The sequence below is a fragment of the Phragmites australis genome, chromosome 6 (genome assembly GCF_958298935.1).
Source record: "Phragmites australis chromosome 6, lpPhrAust1.1, whole genome shotgun sequence".
Classification (NCBI taxonomy): Eukaryota; Viridiplantae; Streptophyta; class Magnoliopsida; order Poales; family Poaceae; genus Phragmites; species Phragmites australis.
In genome coordinates this window covers 7,213,472-7,229,180 of record NC_084926.1, presented here as the reverse complement: position 1 = coordinate 7,229,180, position 15,709 = coordinate 7,213,472, and the positions used below count along the sequence as shown (strand labels likewise).

Here is a 15,709-nt window from a genome sequence, read left to right as displayed (position 1 = left end):
CATGGGGTTCCTTAAACTCTCTGCTGGCTTATGTGATGAGTTAATGCGTAAGATGAGATTGTACCGGTGGGGTGCGGAGGATGGGAAACGGAGACCAATTCCTCAGAACGGGTTATCACAAACAGATGCTAAATCTTATCATAGACGGGTTTGGCTTTGTCTCTGCAGTAGTATATTCGTTTCGATTATCATAAAGAGGTGCTCAGATTTCAGAATACATACATCTTGTTGCTTTTGATCCTTAACATATACGAATAAGAAAAAGATTTACATGAACAAACCCATTCTCTCCCAACCATATCTGGTTCTTAAGTTCAGTAAGATCGAGGGGGACAGCCAGTCTATGCATCTAGCTGGCCTTCCTAATTGCAACGGGAAAACATCAGGAAACTGAACTCTGAAACAGATGTGCAGCCAAGCGTTAACGTCCTCACGCCTCTGCGATGCGAAGCCGCCGCCGCGGAAGTTGATGACACCGCTGCCTGACTTCTGTGCCGAACTCCTCACGCCACTGCGCTGCGGCTCATGCCACCTTGATACCCTTCTCCAAACGCCGCCGCGCCATCGCCCCCACTCACGCCGCCGGCCGCCGCGGCAGATACAGGTGTTGCGAGCGGCGGCCAGCAAAGAAGGAAGATTAGGTTTAGGCCAATAAGTCATTATCACCCCTCTAAACTTGTTTTCCACGATATCCTTCCGTGTGTTTGGTTCGCCGGACCTGGACTGGACTGGATGGGATCGCCCAATCCACCTTTTTTTTTTGTCGATCCGGTGTTTGGTTTACGGCCAGACCATCCAAGTCGGGAGAATATTTGAATAGATCCCAGATGTGTCGATCCCGGAAAAAAGACCGGACGAGTCCGTCCTCCTTGTCTGCGGAGCGAATTCGTTGTGGGTACGTGTGATTTTACGTTTTTTTATGTAACTCTTGATTTGTAAGTATAGAAATGGTTTAAAAACTCTAAATGTTTTTTATAAACTGAGCTCATCGGTAACTAATTTTAAATTTTAATTAGTTTGATTAAAAAGTATGGGCCAATAATTAATTAAAATTCTCTAAATAAGCCTATTTTATAACTTCTAAGAAATTTTATTATGTCAAATAAATTTTAAAAATTCATTAATACTTTTCTCATATGATATACTAATTTTTAACTAACTCAACTTATCTACTATATCCAATCAAACAGAAAATTGATTCATCTTATCTATTATCATCCTACCAATCAAACATAAAATTAAAATATCACATCTGAAAAACAAAAATAACACTATCTCATCTAAACTTACACTTCGAACAAACGATCCTTAGTGAATCACATTGTTTTCTATTATAAAATTCTAGAGTTCAAAAGGAACCTCCAGAATTGTGACCACAGGAGCTACCCTCAACACCGTCTGATAGGGCAAGTGCTACCTGGCAAAGTGGTGAGTTGTACTATATGCCGTAGCTTTGCTGTCCGAGACAATTGTAGCGTCCAAACCCCTGAGGTGACAAGACAACACGGGCATAGACTACGACACCTACGAGGCTACGACCTGACAGGAATCTCTCAAGTGCGGACAGCACGGCCGAACAAAGCAGCAGCAACTCGGCGTGACGCGACCAAATTGTGCCCTACAGAATGCAGCATCATGCTACTGGGCTCCGGTCGCCAAAATGGAAGCACTTTAGATCCAGGCCCTATACGGTCTAATGGTCATCTATTTTTTTCTCTATTAAGAAAAAAATAATCCAGTTTATAAGTGAATACAAATCCGAAAACCTTAAAAACACTGTAATACAACCCTGAAACCTAGCTTACGCGCAATACAGGAAAGAAAGGAACCCTAAACCCTCTTACCAACCAGACAACAAGGAACAACTAAGCAGCATATAACCTGACGAACACAACAAATAGCTCGGCACTCCTGAACCACCAAGCAGCATCCACACCAAACAACGCTACCCTGCCAGCAACTGCACCTTGCAAGCACCTTGATCAGAACATCCTGACAACTTAATAGACGAAGCCCTGCTCCCACACCTAACAACCCAACTCGATCAGCAATTCTCATGTCGAACCACAAGCTCAAAGATGAGGTCATGGGATGTCAGAACATAGCCACTATCGCGAAGCGCCAAAAGGTGATGGAAAGCCCCGTCACACAGAAGAACAAAGGGGTCGGATAAAAGAGCGAACAACAATAGAGGATGATGTGCCTGGAAAGAGTGTCGCCAGTTGTAACAAGTAATATAGGGATTCTTCAAAACAACGCCTTCAAGAAGGGAGCAGCAAAGGAACCATCGTCGCTTGTCCGAGAAATCGGACATGGTTTTCACAAGGAGAGATCCCAGGGGGGAAGCATCGTCACGACGCCTCAAGGGAGGTTATGACGCCCGCGGGCATCACAGTCGTCAGCAATGGCAAGGTGCCTGTCAGGGCTTTTGCCCATAATTCCCCTAACCATGGCACAACCTGATGAACACGTAGGTTCGACGGGTCGACCAGACCATTCACCTGCAAGAGAGCAACTAGCAGCATATAGCACAAGAGCACGATACCTCCACTAGCAAGAGACGACCGAGGGCGAAGCCCCAGCCAGCAGCAACGCATAACATGACCACTAGGGATGCACCAAATCATCTTCAACAACGGTCAGCCACCGCACCAGGAAGCAATAGTCCGACCGAAGGCAGTGCCATGCAAGACGGGTAGAGGGAGGGCGAGGGTGAGGTAGTGCAAATGGCAGGTCCACCAGCAGCCGCACCCGCATCGATGGCATGAAGAACCATCCTCGTTGAGTAGATCGAGTCCTAGGGCGTCCGGATCCAAACCACCGGGCACCGCCGCGTCGACGCTTAGACGGGAAGCCGCACCACCAGAAAGCCATGTCACCACAACCGTCTGGAGGAGCAAGCCGCACGGAGAAGCAAGTCGGCCCCCACTGCCCATAGCAACGAGCACCACACCACCACAACCGCCCGGACAACAGACCGATCGGATGAAGCAAGCCGCCCAGTGTACCATGTCAACCCTAGAGGAGCACCGGGCGAGCGCACCACCACAACGGCCCGTAACCCTAGCAAATCCCGCGTGCAGTCAACCCAGGCCCACCACTGCAGGGCCCGACCCTGGCGAAGAAGGCCACACTGGTAACGGATCTGAGCGAATCCCGATCACCAATGGCCAAATCCACCGCATAGGAGGGGAGGTCTGGCAGGCATGTGACGACACATAGAGGGGGAGAGGAAAGGAAGGGGAAGAGGAAAGGGAGGGGTGGGTAGGATGACCACCGCTTAGTGCCATCCTCGGTTGCTGCCACGACCGTCGTTGATGATGGCTGAGCTGAGGTCGGTGGAGAAGGAAGTTGAGGGAGGAGGTGTGTCACCCTCGAGTCACCTCCGAGGAGATGACACGAGGAAAGGTCAGCCCGCTATTTTGGTGTTTTGACATCACCATCTATTCATCTCATTTTGTTTCTAATTTAAGGCTCACTAAACTTGATCTTCATGAGGTAAAGTTAAATGGACGAGGATCCTTAACATCGCGCGTCGTCGCTAACACGTGGAGCCGACGATGAAGTCACCGTGACATCTACATCAGGGGTTCAGATCCAAGTTTAACCTCTATCTCGCCGAACTGAGAACCGGATACGAACGTTAATTCTATCCGGCAAAGTCGCAAGGTTTGTTTGTGTTTCTTCATGCAATCCTTGCAACGTCTACTTCAAGTTGTCCGATCAATGGAGCAGTAGTACTAGTAGCAAGTCTCAACAATGTATCATGACTAGTAACTAGTTCCACGTTCCTACATGTCCTAGGCCTAATAATCGTGCTCGTGCTCGTGCTCACAGGTTCATCATCTAAACGGATTCAGGTGGACGTGAACACATCATGGAAAGAACAATGCCATAGACAGGTGAACAGGCCCTGCTGTCACCTCAAGGGGATTTGGCGAAGGGGCCTGGAGGAGGCAATGGCGTTGGCACGCCCAAGAAAGGTGACCAGTCAAGAGGGGCGCTCATTCCCCGTTGCCCCACAATCTGATAAAGTTGGAAGGAAAAGCAATCAAAGAAGCCAAAGCGATCGATGTCCCTGACAGGGCCTTCCCTGCCGCGGTTGCTTTGATCCAATGCAACGTCCAAAAGCAAAAGCAAAAGCACAGCACAGGGGAGGGGCAGCACAGGGGAGGGGCAGCACAGCACTGGGGAGGGGACACAAGGAGTGAGAGGGAGGCCACACACCAGGCTGCTGCTGCATACGTACCGAGACGTTATTCCAAGAACTGCTCACAAAGGGATCCCAAAGCGCCCACCTTTCTCGCGGTCCGATGCGTTCAAAGATCTCTGCGAAAATAAAAATAAGTAGTGAAAAGATGGGCAGCAGCATCATATCGGGCAGTTCAGCACTTGGCTTGTGAAAAATGCAAAGCAATTGCTCGATTCAAATCGGCACCTTTTACCTCCATCATAAAAGGACCACACTTACTCGGTGCCCAAGAGACACCCAAACGGCCAAACCATTTCTTAGAGCGGGAGCAGGGTAGTTCCATACTCCAGTTTGCGATAGCTGAGAGGCAGAGCGAAAGAAGATGACTTCTTTACCTCAGCCCACGGTGTACTACCCCACCTCCGCCAACTCCGTCATGCACGCGCAGCCGGCCACCGCCGCGTCCAAGGGCTCGTTCGGCCCGGTCTTCGCCGTGCTCGCAGTGATCTCCTTCCTCGCCGTCGCCGCCTGTGTCGTCGGGCGGTTGTGCGGCCGCCGGCTCTCCAAGAAGTCCGCCGATCAGGACTTCTACGGCTCCAACTCCGTCGGCGGCGACCTGGAGAAGGGCTTCGAGATCAAGTACCCGGCGATGAAGCCCGTGGCGAGCTCCCGCGCCGTGATCCATGACATCGACGACGGCTTCGAGATCAAGTTCGCGCCAGGGAAACCTGCAGCATGGAAGAACGACAGCAAGGCTGACAACAAAGGGCAACATCATCAACCCCAGCTCGGCATGCCGAAAGGCTACGCCGTGCCGAAAGAGTACGCAGGTTTTAGATATCCTGCAGATGCTGTGGTCAGGCAGGGGCAAATAAGGGGCGGTGTATTCATTCCTGCAAAGCCTAGTACATGATCATATAAGAAGCTTAGGTTCACAACTCGATTGGTGTATCGCATATGATACGATCTCTCGTCGTCCCTGGGCAATAGCGTGTTCATCTTCACTCTAGTTTCGGGGCGGTGTGTGCAAAGCTTGTACTACTAGTTCCAGGCACTCCATATTGTATTTTGTACATTAACCCATTAAGCAGTGAAGAATATCTCATTCTCAAGTGGTGTTGAATTGAAAGCATCAATCGTCGACAGGGTCCTGAGGAGCTTCATTAGCCTTCCGTTTGATGGTGATGACAGGGCAGTCAGCATGCTTAACGCAGAACTCGCTCACTGTGCCCACGAAAACCCTACAAGTAGCAACAACAAACCATTCAGATTCAGTGCAAGTAAATCTCCTATGGACTTCCTCATTGGAATGAATCATAATATAATCTAGGAGCAGGACAAATCAGATGAGCATGATGCTCTGATTCATACACTGCTGCAACAAATTTTGGTAGTAAATTTCTCATTCACCAAAAGAGAAGTCATAAAATGTATAGCATACAAAATACATACTTTAATTTAGCTCATGTTCTTACAACCACATTGCACATAATTCTACCTACTGTATATGTGTTCCATCACCTAGCTCATAGTAACTAAATAACACCCTGTGAATATCAACAATTAAAATAACTTAGACATAAGTCCTACAAAGAGTTGCAGAGACGTCATGCACAATGAAATTAAATTAGATCTTAAATACACCCTCAATTGGGGTACAAGTACTGAATCAGTAAGCATTTTTAGTCTAACCTACATAATTAATCTTGCCTCTTGCTGCTCACCATCACGATAATTTTTTAGTCAAGCTACATAATTAATCTTTACTCTTGCTGCACACCATCATGATATATCAGCACGTCTAGACAGACAGACCATTACATCATAAGGAGATTTCATTAGCTCTACATGTATAGGCCACTAAATTACCAAGTCTTTATTTTAGCAAAAGAGTGTTTATCATTTAGAGTTAGTGTATATGCCTTCCAGAATAGGCACGCTGCTCTACTGCTGCTTGATTTGTACGGCACCATCCTGTCTAGGCACGAATATCAAAAAACCCTTTTTCCATAATCGCTTGAAGAAACTAGAACACGCATGTGCACCAAGAATAGCAATACAAACATGCATCCTGCATTCACTATTCACATGAAAAGTTGAGACAGACTATCGTAAGATGATTTGAGCACCAACAAAACCAAAAGGAAAAAAATGACTTATAAAGGTAAAACTTCACTAGAAGCAGCATGGCAAAGTAGACAAAAGAAGAGTCCTATTTTTTCTGTTCATTTGGAACCTTTTTCTGTTATTGTCGTGAAAACACTATTCATATGCTCGGTGGAACTTCTAACTATCATTTTTTACAACAAAGAAATGAAAGTAAATATAGGGGTACATATTTGCTATGCCCATTACAAAGGATGAGGTGCAACTCAGCCCATTACAACGGAACAAATAAAAAGAGTTTCAAAGGTGTTTCTAGGCCAACAGAAAAACCTTTACTGTACAGTATTTAACATACCAAACAAAGGAAACTTGTTTTTTGGGCGGGGGGGGGGGGGGGGTATCTCCAGTTCACAAACAGACCTACGTAGTTTAGTTAGATACCATAGTTCAGTACCTTACAAGGCTCAAGTGCATATAATTCCAACATGTTACAAAAATAGCACACCACTGATCGAAGGTTCATGTATATCGCAAATCAAGCATAGCATTCCATATTCCAATGTGCTTATCTACAATTACCATGTTACAGTCAAGCTCCACAAATTCAATATTATTCAATATTAATTGTGCTTTTAGATGATAGCTGCAATCCTTTTCTTAATCCACATGGCAGCGAAAACTCTTGCTCTCTTTTTCCCTACTATTGTTCAGTTAGACGGAGCATTTCTCACTCCATGTAACTTGAAGCTTTTAATTGAAAGCTCCTTTGCTTCTGCCCTCTTTTCAAGATCTCCATAGAACTATATAAGCAAAATACTCAATACAACATGTTGTGAAAAGAGGCTAACTAGTTACTATCTGACAAGTTCAAGATTCAGATTGAGATTTAAGAAATGAAATCCTTTAAACTAATCTTAAAGTTATGTGCTTATGTACAACTTGAATGAACATTAGCATAATCTTCTAATAGTGTGTGACATATGACTAGTACTGATAGGTTTATCCTACTTTGAAATACAACATTTTAAGTCCTCAAAAGAAAAGAAAAACAGCAACATTTCCTCGTGCTACATCAAGGTACCAAATAAAAGAGAGAGAGAAAGTCAAGATGCTGAAAATTGCCGCTAGTAACCACCAGACTTGTTCATGTGATGGGCTAAGCCAGGCCCAAGCCTTGCCTGGACCGGCCAGCTGGACAGGCTAAGCTTGAGGCCTGGCACAGAGCCTAGAAAAAGCCCAAAACTATTAATATTTTATTAGTTTTGATTATAATGCAAAATATCATTATTTCCCATAAAATTTATCAGAATATAGCGGTAAAAGCTAAATTATGTTATTTATTGTTTCTCAGGACGGGCAAGCCTGAGTGCCTGACAATCCTGATTCCCAGGCCTGAGTGTGGAAAAGTCGTGCCAGGCCAGGGAACTACAATTATATCAAGTGGCCAAGCAACAGCCAACAACACATTAGTTGGTCAATTTAACGAATATTGATGATTTGCCGCTGAAAAAAGAATAACCCTTGTTGCATAATACAGAGTAGAAAGAATCATACACTTTTGGATAATCAAAGCATAGAAAAAAAGATCTGGAGCACGGTGATGCGAGAAGTTGAATTACTCGCTACATGCATTTTATTTTCATATCTTCCTCTCAACGCTTGCCGTAACTCACCCTCCCCCCCCCCCCCCACCCACACACACACCCCACCACCACCAAAAAAAGAAGGAAAAGAAAAGAATAGTGTGACATTCTGAATAAAATGTTGTGCAAGCTGAAACACCGAGTCATGCTGACATATATTACCTCTGAAATGGCCCAAGGCCCCTACTTCCCACAACTAGAAGATCAGGCTGGACTCTCTTCACTTCGCTGCAGATAACCTCCTTTGGATCCCCATGTCTAATCCATGCCTCGCATTTTATCTGCAATACAATTAGATAAAAAGATCATTATACACCAAAAAGGCAACTGCTGCCAGCTGGAGTCAGCACTACTGATGAAAATCAGTAATTTTTCTGAGCAATAGCCAAGTTCAATTACCCCTACTTGATGGCATTGGTTTACAAAGAACTCAAGCAAGTGAAGCCCTCTTATCTTGTCCCTCTGCTTCATTTGGTGGAAGTCCGCCGGTGATGCATAGATGCTATCCATGTCATCAAATCCTTTTGATGGCAACAAAACAAAAATAACCAATTTCATACAAAGACACAAAATAGTGATCCATATCAACATATTCGAGCAGGTAATCAATATTCACCCATTGTACAGGAAGATAAACTGGGAAAAAATTGGAAGCCTCTCAGCGCTAACATATGTTCCAGAAGTCTTGTTTCAATTTATACATTGGACACTGGAACAACACAAAAGGTTGGCTAAGTTCATGGGATAAATAATTAACTGATTTCCAAACTACCACAACAGATGATGCCTGAGCCTGATGGAAGATCTTTAAAGAGGACTTATAATGGCATATTCATTTGCTCCAACTTTCCTATATCAGCTATATTATGTTGTAACAAAATATTCCACTGAACAACAGAAGTTTTCTAGCCAGATCACTTAGAAGCACATGAAGCATTTCATCTGGTAAAACACCAACCACAAAAAGGCCAAGTCCATAACAAGTCTTTTACTCATCAGAACCAAATATACAAATTAAATGAGCCCTAAGCCTGATAAGAATGCCCAAACAGGACCGATGTAGCACACAGTTTTTTATTCAAACTTTATTATATCAGCTATCTTGTGCTGTAACATAAAACACCCCTATGAGCAAAAGAAGCTTTCTGTCCACATCACTTATAATCACTGAGTTGTTTCATCTTGCAATCTAGCGCAGATGGTATAGTGACAACAAAAGAATTGGTATGCAAACGAACAAACAAAGCAAAGCAATTAAGGCATAAAAAGGAGTGCCCTCTAAGCTTTCATGATGCATACATCCTCTGTTCAATTTCCGGTATCAGCTAAAGCGTATTGTGGACCCAGAAAAAATCCTGACAGACAAAAGCGTGATTCAGGTCTAAGCATTTGCAACCACAGAAACCATTTTATCTTTGTACAAAAGGAGTGAAGAATTTTTTTTTTAAAAAAAAACAGAGAGAGCGAGACGCGCCAAGTTTTCAACACAAAGAGGCATTGATCTCGAAATGGGCTAAAAAGATAGTGCGCAGAAATATGTTGCAAGAGCCAAATGCTCCTGCAACAGAAACATTTCTTAAAAAGACAGAAACAAGTAAATAGTTGATAAATATATTCTTGGTAGCAGAAACAGAGCAAAGTGATATGGTGGATAATGTCTCAAAATAAGAAGTGTAGGCTGTAAGTTTAATGAAACTCAAGCAAGTCAATAGCATACGATTGGACACAAAGAGATGGTGTAAAGGAGGTAAAAAGAAATCAGGATGGAAGCCTGTGGTTAGAGCATCATTGATGCACTGCAAGATGCCCACAACCAGTAGCACAATAACACCATCCCATGCAAAAAGAAACAATACCATGTTCCTGTATGCATGAGTTATATTTGCAATATAATTGAGCATCTGCCTAGCAGAATGGTCGTAATACAAACTAAGTATTCAAAGCAACATAAGCTTCCACCTTCAAAACCATTCTGTCAAATGCCATCCATACCCCCAGAAAAAGAACACTAGCAGAAAATCACCGGTAGGGCAGTATCAGTAAGGTGACCATATATTCTTATCTCGAACACAATAGAGAGGCATTTTCATTCAAACAATATGCTAGTCCTGCATATATCATTTAGAGTAGAGAGAGAAACTCTACAGCTATACAAGTTCCGAGACACAAGCATCACACCTTATCCTTAAGAGGCAAGCCATTTAGGATCGAATAAAGTATCAGAACCAATTTGCTGATTTTTTAAAATTCTAATTGCTGAAAAATCGCATTATGGAATCAGCATTTGAAGACGAGATATTCAATACACCCACCAACTATTCTTATCAAGGCACGCCTAATCCAGATGTCGGGCCAACTAACAACAACCAACACCGCCTAGTATGAATAACCTAGAGCCTAATTCAAGAGTTCAGAACATCGACAAGTCCTTGAACAGAACAAGTTTCGCAGAAAGCACCTAGCCATAGAGCCCTATGATGCTGTGAATTTAAACGAAGGTTCAACACATCAGAAGCTGAAAACAACTACAACTACCGAACACTACACGGGTTGCAACAGTTTGCGGATTCGCCTACATAAACAACGAGATTGCAGTAAGGACAACATCAACCAACACCATCGTGCATTTCGTGGAACACCGTCGCCGCGCGCTACGAACAACTACCCCTGCTCGGAGAATAGCTAGCACCCTCACATCGCGACATCACATATTAAATCGACACCAACGCGAACGCGCGAATCGAGAGAGAACCGACGCATTTCGTCGAGCAGCAGCCAACGCGCAGCAAGATAGCGAGCATGGAGAAAGGTCGCGGGAGTGTGCGTACGTACCATCCTCGTCGGGGACCTGGACGTGGAGGAAGAGGAAGTGGAAGCCCCCGGGGTTGGAGCGGACGAGCTTGGAGAGCGTCCAGTCGAAGGCGGCGCGGCAGCTGATGGAGGCGTGCGGATACCCCTTGAGCGACGACTCGTTCACCGCCATCATCACCCGCGTCGGCGCCGACGAGTCCGCCATTGCAGCGCACGCTTCGCTCGCTCGTGCTGCCTTCCTCGGCAAGAAGAAAAGTTTTGGGGGAAATTTTGAGCACAGGACAAAATCCAGCCCGTTCTATTTCTTTCTTTATATCGGCAGACGAGTTCCCCTTCATTTTAGTAAGTCCACCCCAGCAGTGAACCAAACAAGAGACATCTATGCTAGTCTCGTGCGACTGTTTAGAGGAATATATATATATAATTTTAGGGTTATCATAGAAATTGATGCGTCCAAAATACATGCTTATCGATGTATAGAATATGGGTCATGTGTTCTGGAGGCCTATATCGGTCAATATCAGTTGGCAGAAGATTATTTTTCGATCCAGAATCTCATCGCGCGACCAGTCTGCATCTTCGCGACTAGTATCCTTACCACATAAGGGATTCCCGCGACCAGTCTTCACTGGTCACATGACAAGTTCACATCTAAACAATCTATTATCATTAAATACATTTCACTCAAGTATTTTCTTTCCCTAGTCACTCCTCACAGCGGACAGGTCGTGGCCGGCGCAGTGGTGTCATGTCCCATCCTGTAACATTAAACATTATGGAACGGGCTCGCAGGCGTGTCAGACTGCTTCACAGGCTCATGTGCAAGACCAGTGATGGGACGAGACGCACCGGTTGACTGGGGTGATATAGGCGTGACAGTGTACAGCAGATAGGATGGGCTCAGCTGCTTTATTAGGATAAAAAGGGGCACGTACGTCACCCATTTTAAATAGCTTAGGGGTGGAAAGTTTAGCTAAGATATGAGTCAGTAGAAAAAGACTTGCTTGTAAGGTCTATTTCTCTCTGGTATATAAAGAGAGGAGGACCTGATGTGTAAAAGGATAGAGAAAAAGGGTTAAAAAAAATTATCTGTAACCAGTTCACAAACATTGATAACAAAAATATATATGACGTAGAGATGTTATCCTTATGGAGGTTTGAACCTAGATAATCTATGTATTTATGAGTTCATTACAAACACACACACCGCAACACACATAGTCTCCGTTCACCATTTTTCTTTTTGACCAATAACACTGGGGAAGAAAATGGGCTCGAGCTGAATTGAATCATACCACTCTTCAATAGTTTTTTCACTTGCCTCTCTATCTCATCCTTTTGGGCATGATTGTATCTATATGGACGCAGTCTAAAAGGTTGAGCACTTGGAAGCAAAGGAATCACATGATCTTCTGACCTCTTGGGTAGTAAGACTTTAGGTTTCTCAAAGAGGCTAGCAAATTTGAGGACCGGTGATTTAATTTCAGTAGGCCATTCACACTGAGAGACCTTAGATAGGTCAATTGTATTTAGCTGTACCATAAACATGATTGAATCAATTTTCTACAGAGTTTGAATCTGATGATCTGTGATGGGGGCACAAATAGAATTCTGGGTCTTAATACCTTGCAATTTGATCAATGTACTGTTACACTCAAAGGCCATCCACTTGTCAGCCCAATGCACTTGCATAGGACTGTATTCTTCCAACCAGTCTATCCCTAAGATGATGTCATAACAGTTCAAGGGAAGTATCTTGAAATCACTCCTAAAAGTGTGACCCTGTACACCCCAAGCAAATTGAGGTAGTTCATGTGTGCACCACAAAATTCCTCCATCAGGAACCCTGACTTTCAAAGGTTTATCTATAGCTTTCCATCCTGGAATGTTAGCAGCAAGTTGTTCACTAATAAAGCAATGTGAACTACCAGACTCTACTAACATGATCACTTCATAATGATGAAGATAACCCTGCATTCTAACTGTCTTTGCCCCTTCTGTGCCATTGATGGCTTGCTTGGATATTGACATAAGGTCTTCACCAGAATCAAATTCTTCAGTTTCAGTTGAATGGTTAGGCTTATAGTCTGATTCTGAACCAGAATCAGGCAATAGCTGCCACATTTCTTCCACCACATTCAAAGAAATAGTAGCAGCACACTTGTGATTAAATCCCCATTTCTCACCACACTTGAAGCATAATCCCTTTGCCCTCCTATAAGCCCTCAAAGCAGAAAATTTGTCCTCACCAGTTCTGAACTTGATATTATTTGCACGCTTTCGATCTTCAGCATTTGAGCTACTGATTTTCTGAGTTTGGGTTGACATTGGCAACACAGATTTAAAGGAACTCCTCAAATATGACACCCCATCATTCCTTCTCACCTCTTTTCTGGGTGATTCTTGAAGCACTTCCTCCTGCAAAATTACCAAGGAACTAGCAGTATCCAGATCTTGAGACCTTTGTATCAAAACTACTGCTCTAATATCTTCTCTTAAACCATCTATAAACCTATTAGTGATAATAGCAGAAGTAATGGAAGAATCATGTGCCAACATCTGGTGCACAAGTTCATCAAACTTTTCAATGTAATCAACCATTGTGCTATTCTGCTTAATGTGGAAGAACTGCCTAATTAACCTATTTTGTTGGCCCCTTCCAAATCTTAAACTAACAGCTGCGCACAAATCTACCCAACCAAACTGACCCAAACAAGATTCTATGGACTGTAACCAGAAAGCTGCAGAGCCTATGAAATGCATGGTAGACAACCTCACCCACAACTCCTGAGGTATGGCATACAATTCAAAGAAAGTTTCGCATCTCTTGATCCACATTTTGGGATTAGTACCATCAAATTGGGGAAAACTCAATTGAGGGATGGCAGAGCCTAATCCTGACAAAATTCCAAACAAACTCGCACTAGATTCACCAAGTTTGAAAGGAATTGGAGGGAAATTTTGGTGTAGATTCACACCTGTGATCGGGGTTGGTGCCAGGGTGGTGACCACCCTGAAACAAGAACCCCGGTGATGATGAGCAGAGTGGTGGCCATTAGGCCCTGAAGCCGCCTCGGATGAAGAAGCAACCAGATGGGCGGTTGTCGGCTTCAACTGCGGATCAGGGTTCACCAGATCCATGGTGGGGGTCGCGGAAGGAAGTATCGTGGGCTTGTAGACGAGTTGTTCCACCCGCGAACGCAGGTCGATGACGGTTGCTTGAAGATCTTGTACTCTCGCCTCTACCTCGGGCTTCCAGTGATCGAAATTGCCCTTGGCCTCCTTCAGCTCGAGTACAGCCACCCGTACCTCTGCGACCATTTTGTTGTTCTCCTCGATGCCCTTGGCGCTCTCCTCCAGCCTCTTCAAAATCAAAACGAATTGATCTTCCGTCTTCATCGCCACTTGCAACCTCGTCTGATGATCGTGCCCGCCAGGATGAACTGCTCTGATACCAATTGTTACCACCCACTATACTAGATAGATAGTATCTGGATGATCCTGAGACACGGCGAAGAGCAATGCTCGTTCTCCCCTCCGATGAGGTTCTGGTTCTGTTCTCCGTTGCCTTCTCCAGCAAGAAGAAGATACATGCTTATATGAGAAATAAAGAACCAGCCATGGGCCAGCCTAACCTATTACAAGGCCTTCTTTCAGTTGGCCCAATCCGACCCAAACACTCGGGCGCTGGGTCTACGAATACGCCTTCCAAGTCTTCGCCTCCCTTCAGTTTCTAGTACCAGCTTCTCCTGAGCCATCTCTTCAGAATCCGTGCGCTCCTTCTCTGATGCTTCTTCAGTGATGTCGTCAGGGACGGTGACACATCTCTTCCCTTTACACCCTTCCAACTTCCATACTCTTTGTTGCCTCTACACCACACCTTGTCCTCGTTGCATTGTACACATATGACATTTGTCCCCATCTTCATTTGCTACCATCCCCAATACTGTTTGTCTCCCACGCTCCGATTAGCATCAGAAGTTGCTGCCTATAATAACTTTCAAGTAGTCTAGCCGAATGACCTAGCAGCGTTTTTTATTACCTTAAATCACTTAGGTGGATCAACTGCAAAAAAGAAAAATAACACCCGTTTATATGCCATAGCTACGATGGGCAGGCACCTTGAGCCATGTTATCGCGCTCACGGCCAGCTAGGACGCCTTTTTGGTACACTAATAGTCACCTCACATCGTATCATTATCGATTGATTTTTCATCATCGCAATTCTTAAGTAAAAATCAATGAACAAACATAACCTCTCATGTTATAAATATATGTTATTTTGGATAAGACAGTCGCTGATGAATAGCTTTGGCAATTATTTTATATTATAATATATTTATAAATTTATTAAATTTGCGATATTATGAAAATATTTTTCAAGATCATGATTTTAAGGTTTTCAAAGTAAATATTTTGAAATCTAATGTTAGTCAAAAGTTTAAAAGTTTACTGAGTATTTTTTAAACGAATGTATTAGTGACCAGAAGGAGTGTACGGTATATTTGAAGAAACCATGTGCTCCCTGGTCGCGCATATTTGTTTGGTGCGTTTTGGTGTGCAGGAAGCAATACCTGCTTCCGGTTGGGTATTGCTTGTTTGCAATGGTTGTCTAATTTTATTCAGAAGTAAATTCTATATTACTTTATGATAGATTTTTTGATCCTGATCTAGTTATATATTTTTTATCTAATTAATACGTTAAAGAGAAAAGAGAAGAAACATGTATTATAAAAAATATATAATTAGAATCTAATTTTATAGAATTTGCTTGTATCTCATTTGCTCAGGAGCTAGTGGTCCTTAGGCCCAACGTGGCAGATGTAGAAGCACCCTTTGGCTGATGCGGCTGAGTGGGCCCGGATACACGTCAGTCGTGTTCCACGTGGAGGGCGGCGCACTGTCTCTGCTCACACGTGGGGTCTTGCTGCCCATAGGCACTGGTCTAGAAGGTTGA

At 44.0% G+C, this 15,709-nt stretch overlaps 2 protein-coding genes across 2 annotated transcripts; one reads left to right on the top strand and one right to left on the bottom strand.

Moving 5' to 3' along the window:
- The first annotated feature begins 4,387 nt into the window (after nt 1-4,387).
- On the top strand, nt 4,388-5,299 carry LOC133921417 (uncharacterized). The gene has a single exon (XM_062366274.1). The coding sequence runs from the start codon at nt 4,575-4,577 to the stop codon at nt 5,103-5,105; it is 531 nt and encodes a 176-aa protein (XP_062222258.1). The 5' UTR covers nt 4,388-4,574; the 3' UTR covers nt 5,106-5,299.
- Nucleotides 5,059-11,056, bottom strand: LOC133921416 (universal stress protein A-like protein). Its single transcript, XM_062366273.1, has 4 exons — nt 10,774-11,056; nt 8,341-8,462; nt 8,104-8,222; nt 5,059-5,433 (listed from the first exon to the last, which is right to left on the bottom strand). Exons 1-4 carry the CDS (start codon nt 10,955-10,957, stop codon nt 5,325-5,327), a joined length of 534 nt encoding a protein of 177 aa, XP_062222257.1. The 5' UTR covers nt 10,958-11,056; the 3' UTR covers nt 5,059-5,324.
- Between the last annotated feature and the right edge of the window lie 4,653 nt (nt 11,057-15,709).

Bases quoted from the DNA above. Each gene is read 5' to 3' on its own strand.
- LOC133921417 (XM_062366274.1), top strand. From the start codon at position 4,575: ATGACTTCTTTACCTCAGCCCACGGTGTACTACCCCACCTCCGCCAAC.
- LOC133921416 (XM_062366273.1), bottom strand. From the start codon at position 10,957: ATGGCGGACTCGTCGGCGCCGACGCGGGTGATGATGGCGGTGAACGAG. The intron at 8,463-10,773 runs GTACGTACGCAC...TGCCATCAAAAG, and splicing joins CCAGGTCCCCGACGAGGATG to GATTTGATGACATGGATAGC. The intron at 8,223-8,340 runs GTAATTGAACTT...ATTGTATTGCAG, and splicing joins ACCAATGCCATCAAGTAGGG to ATAAAATGCGAGGCATGGAT.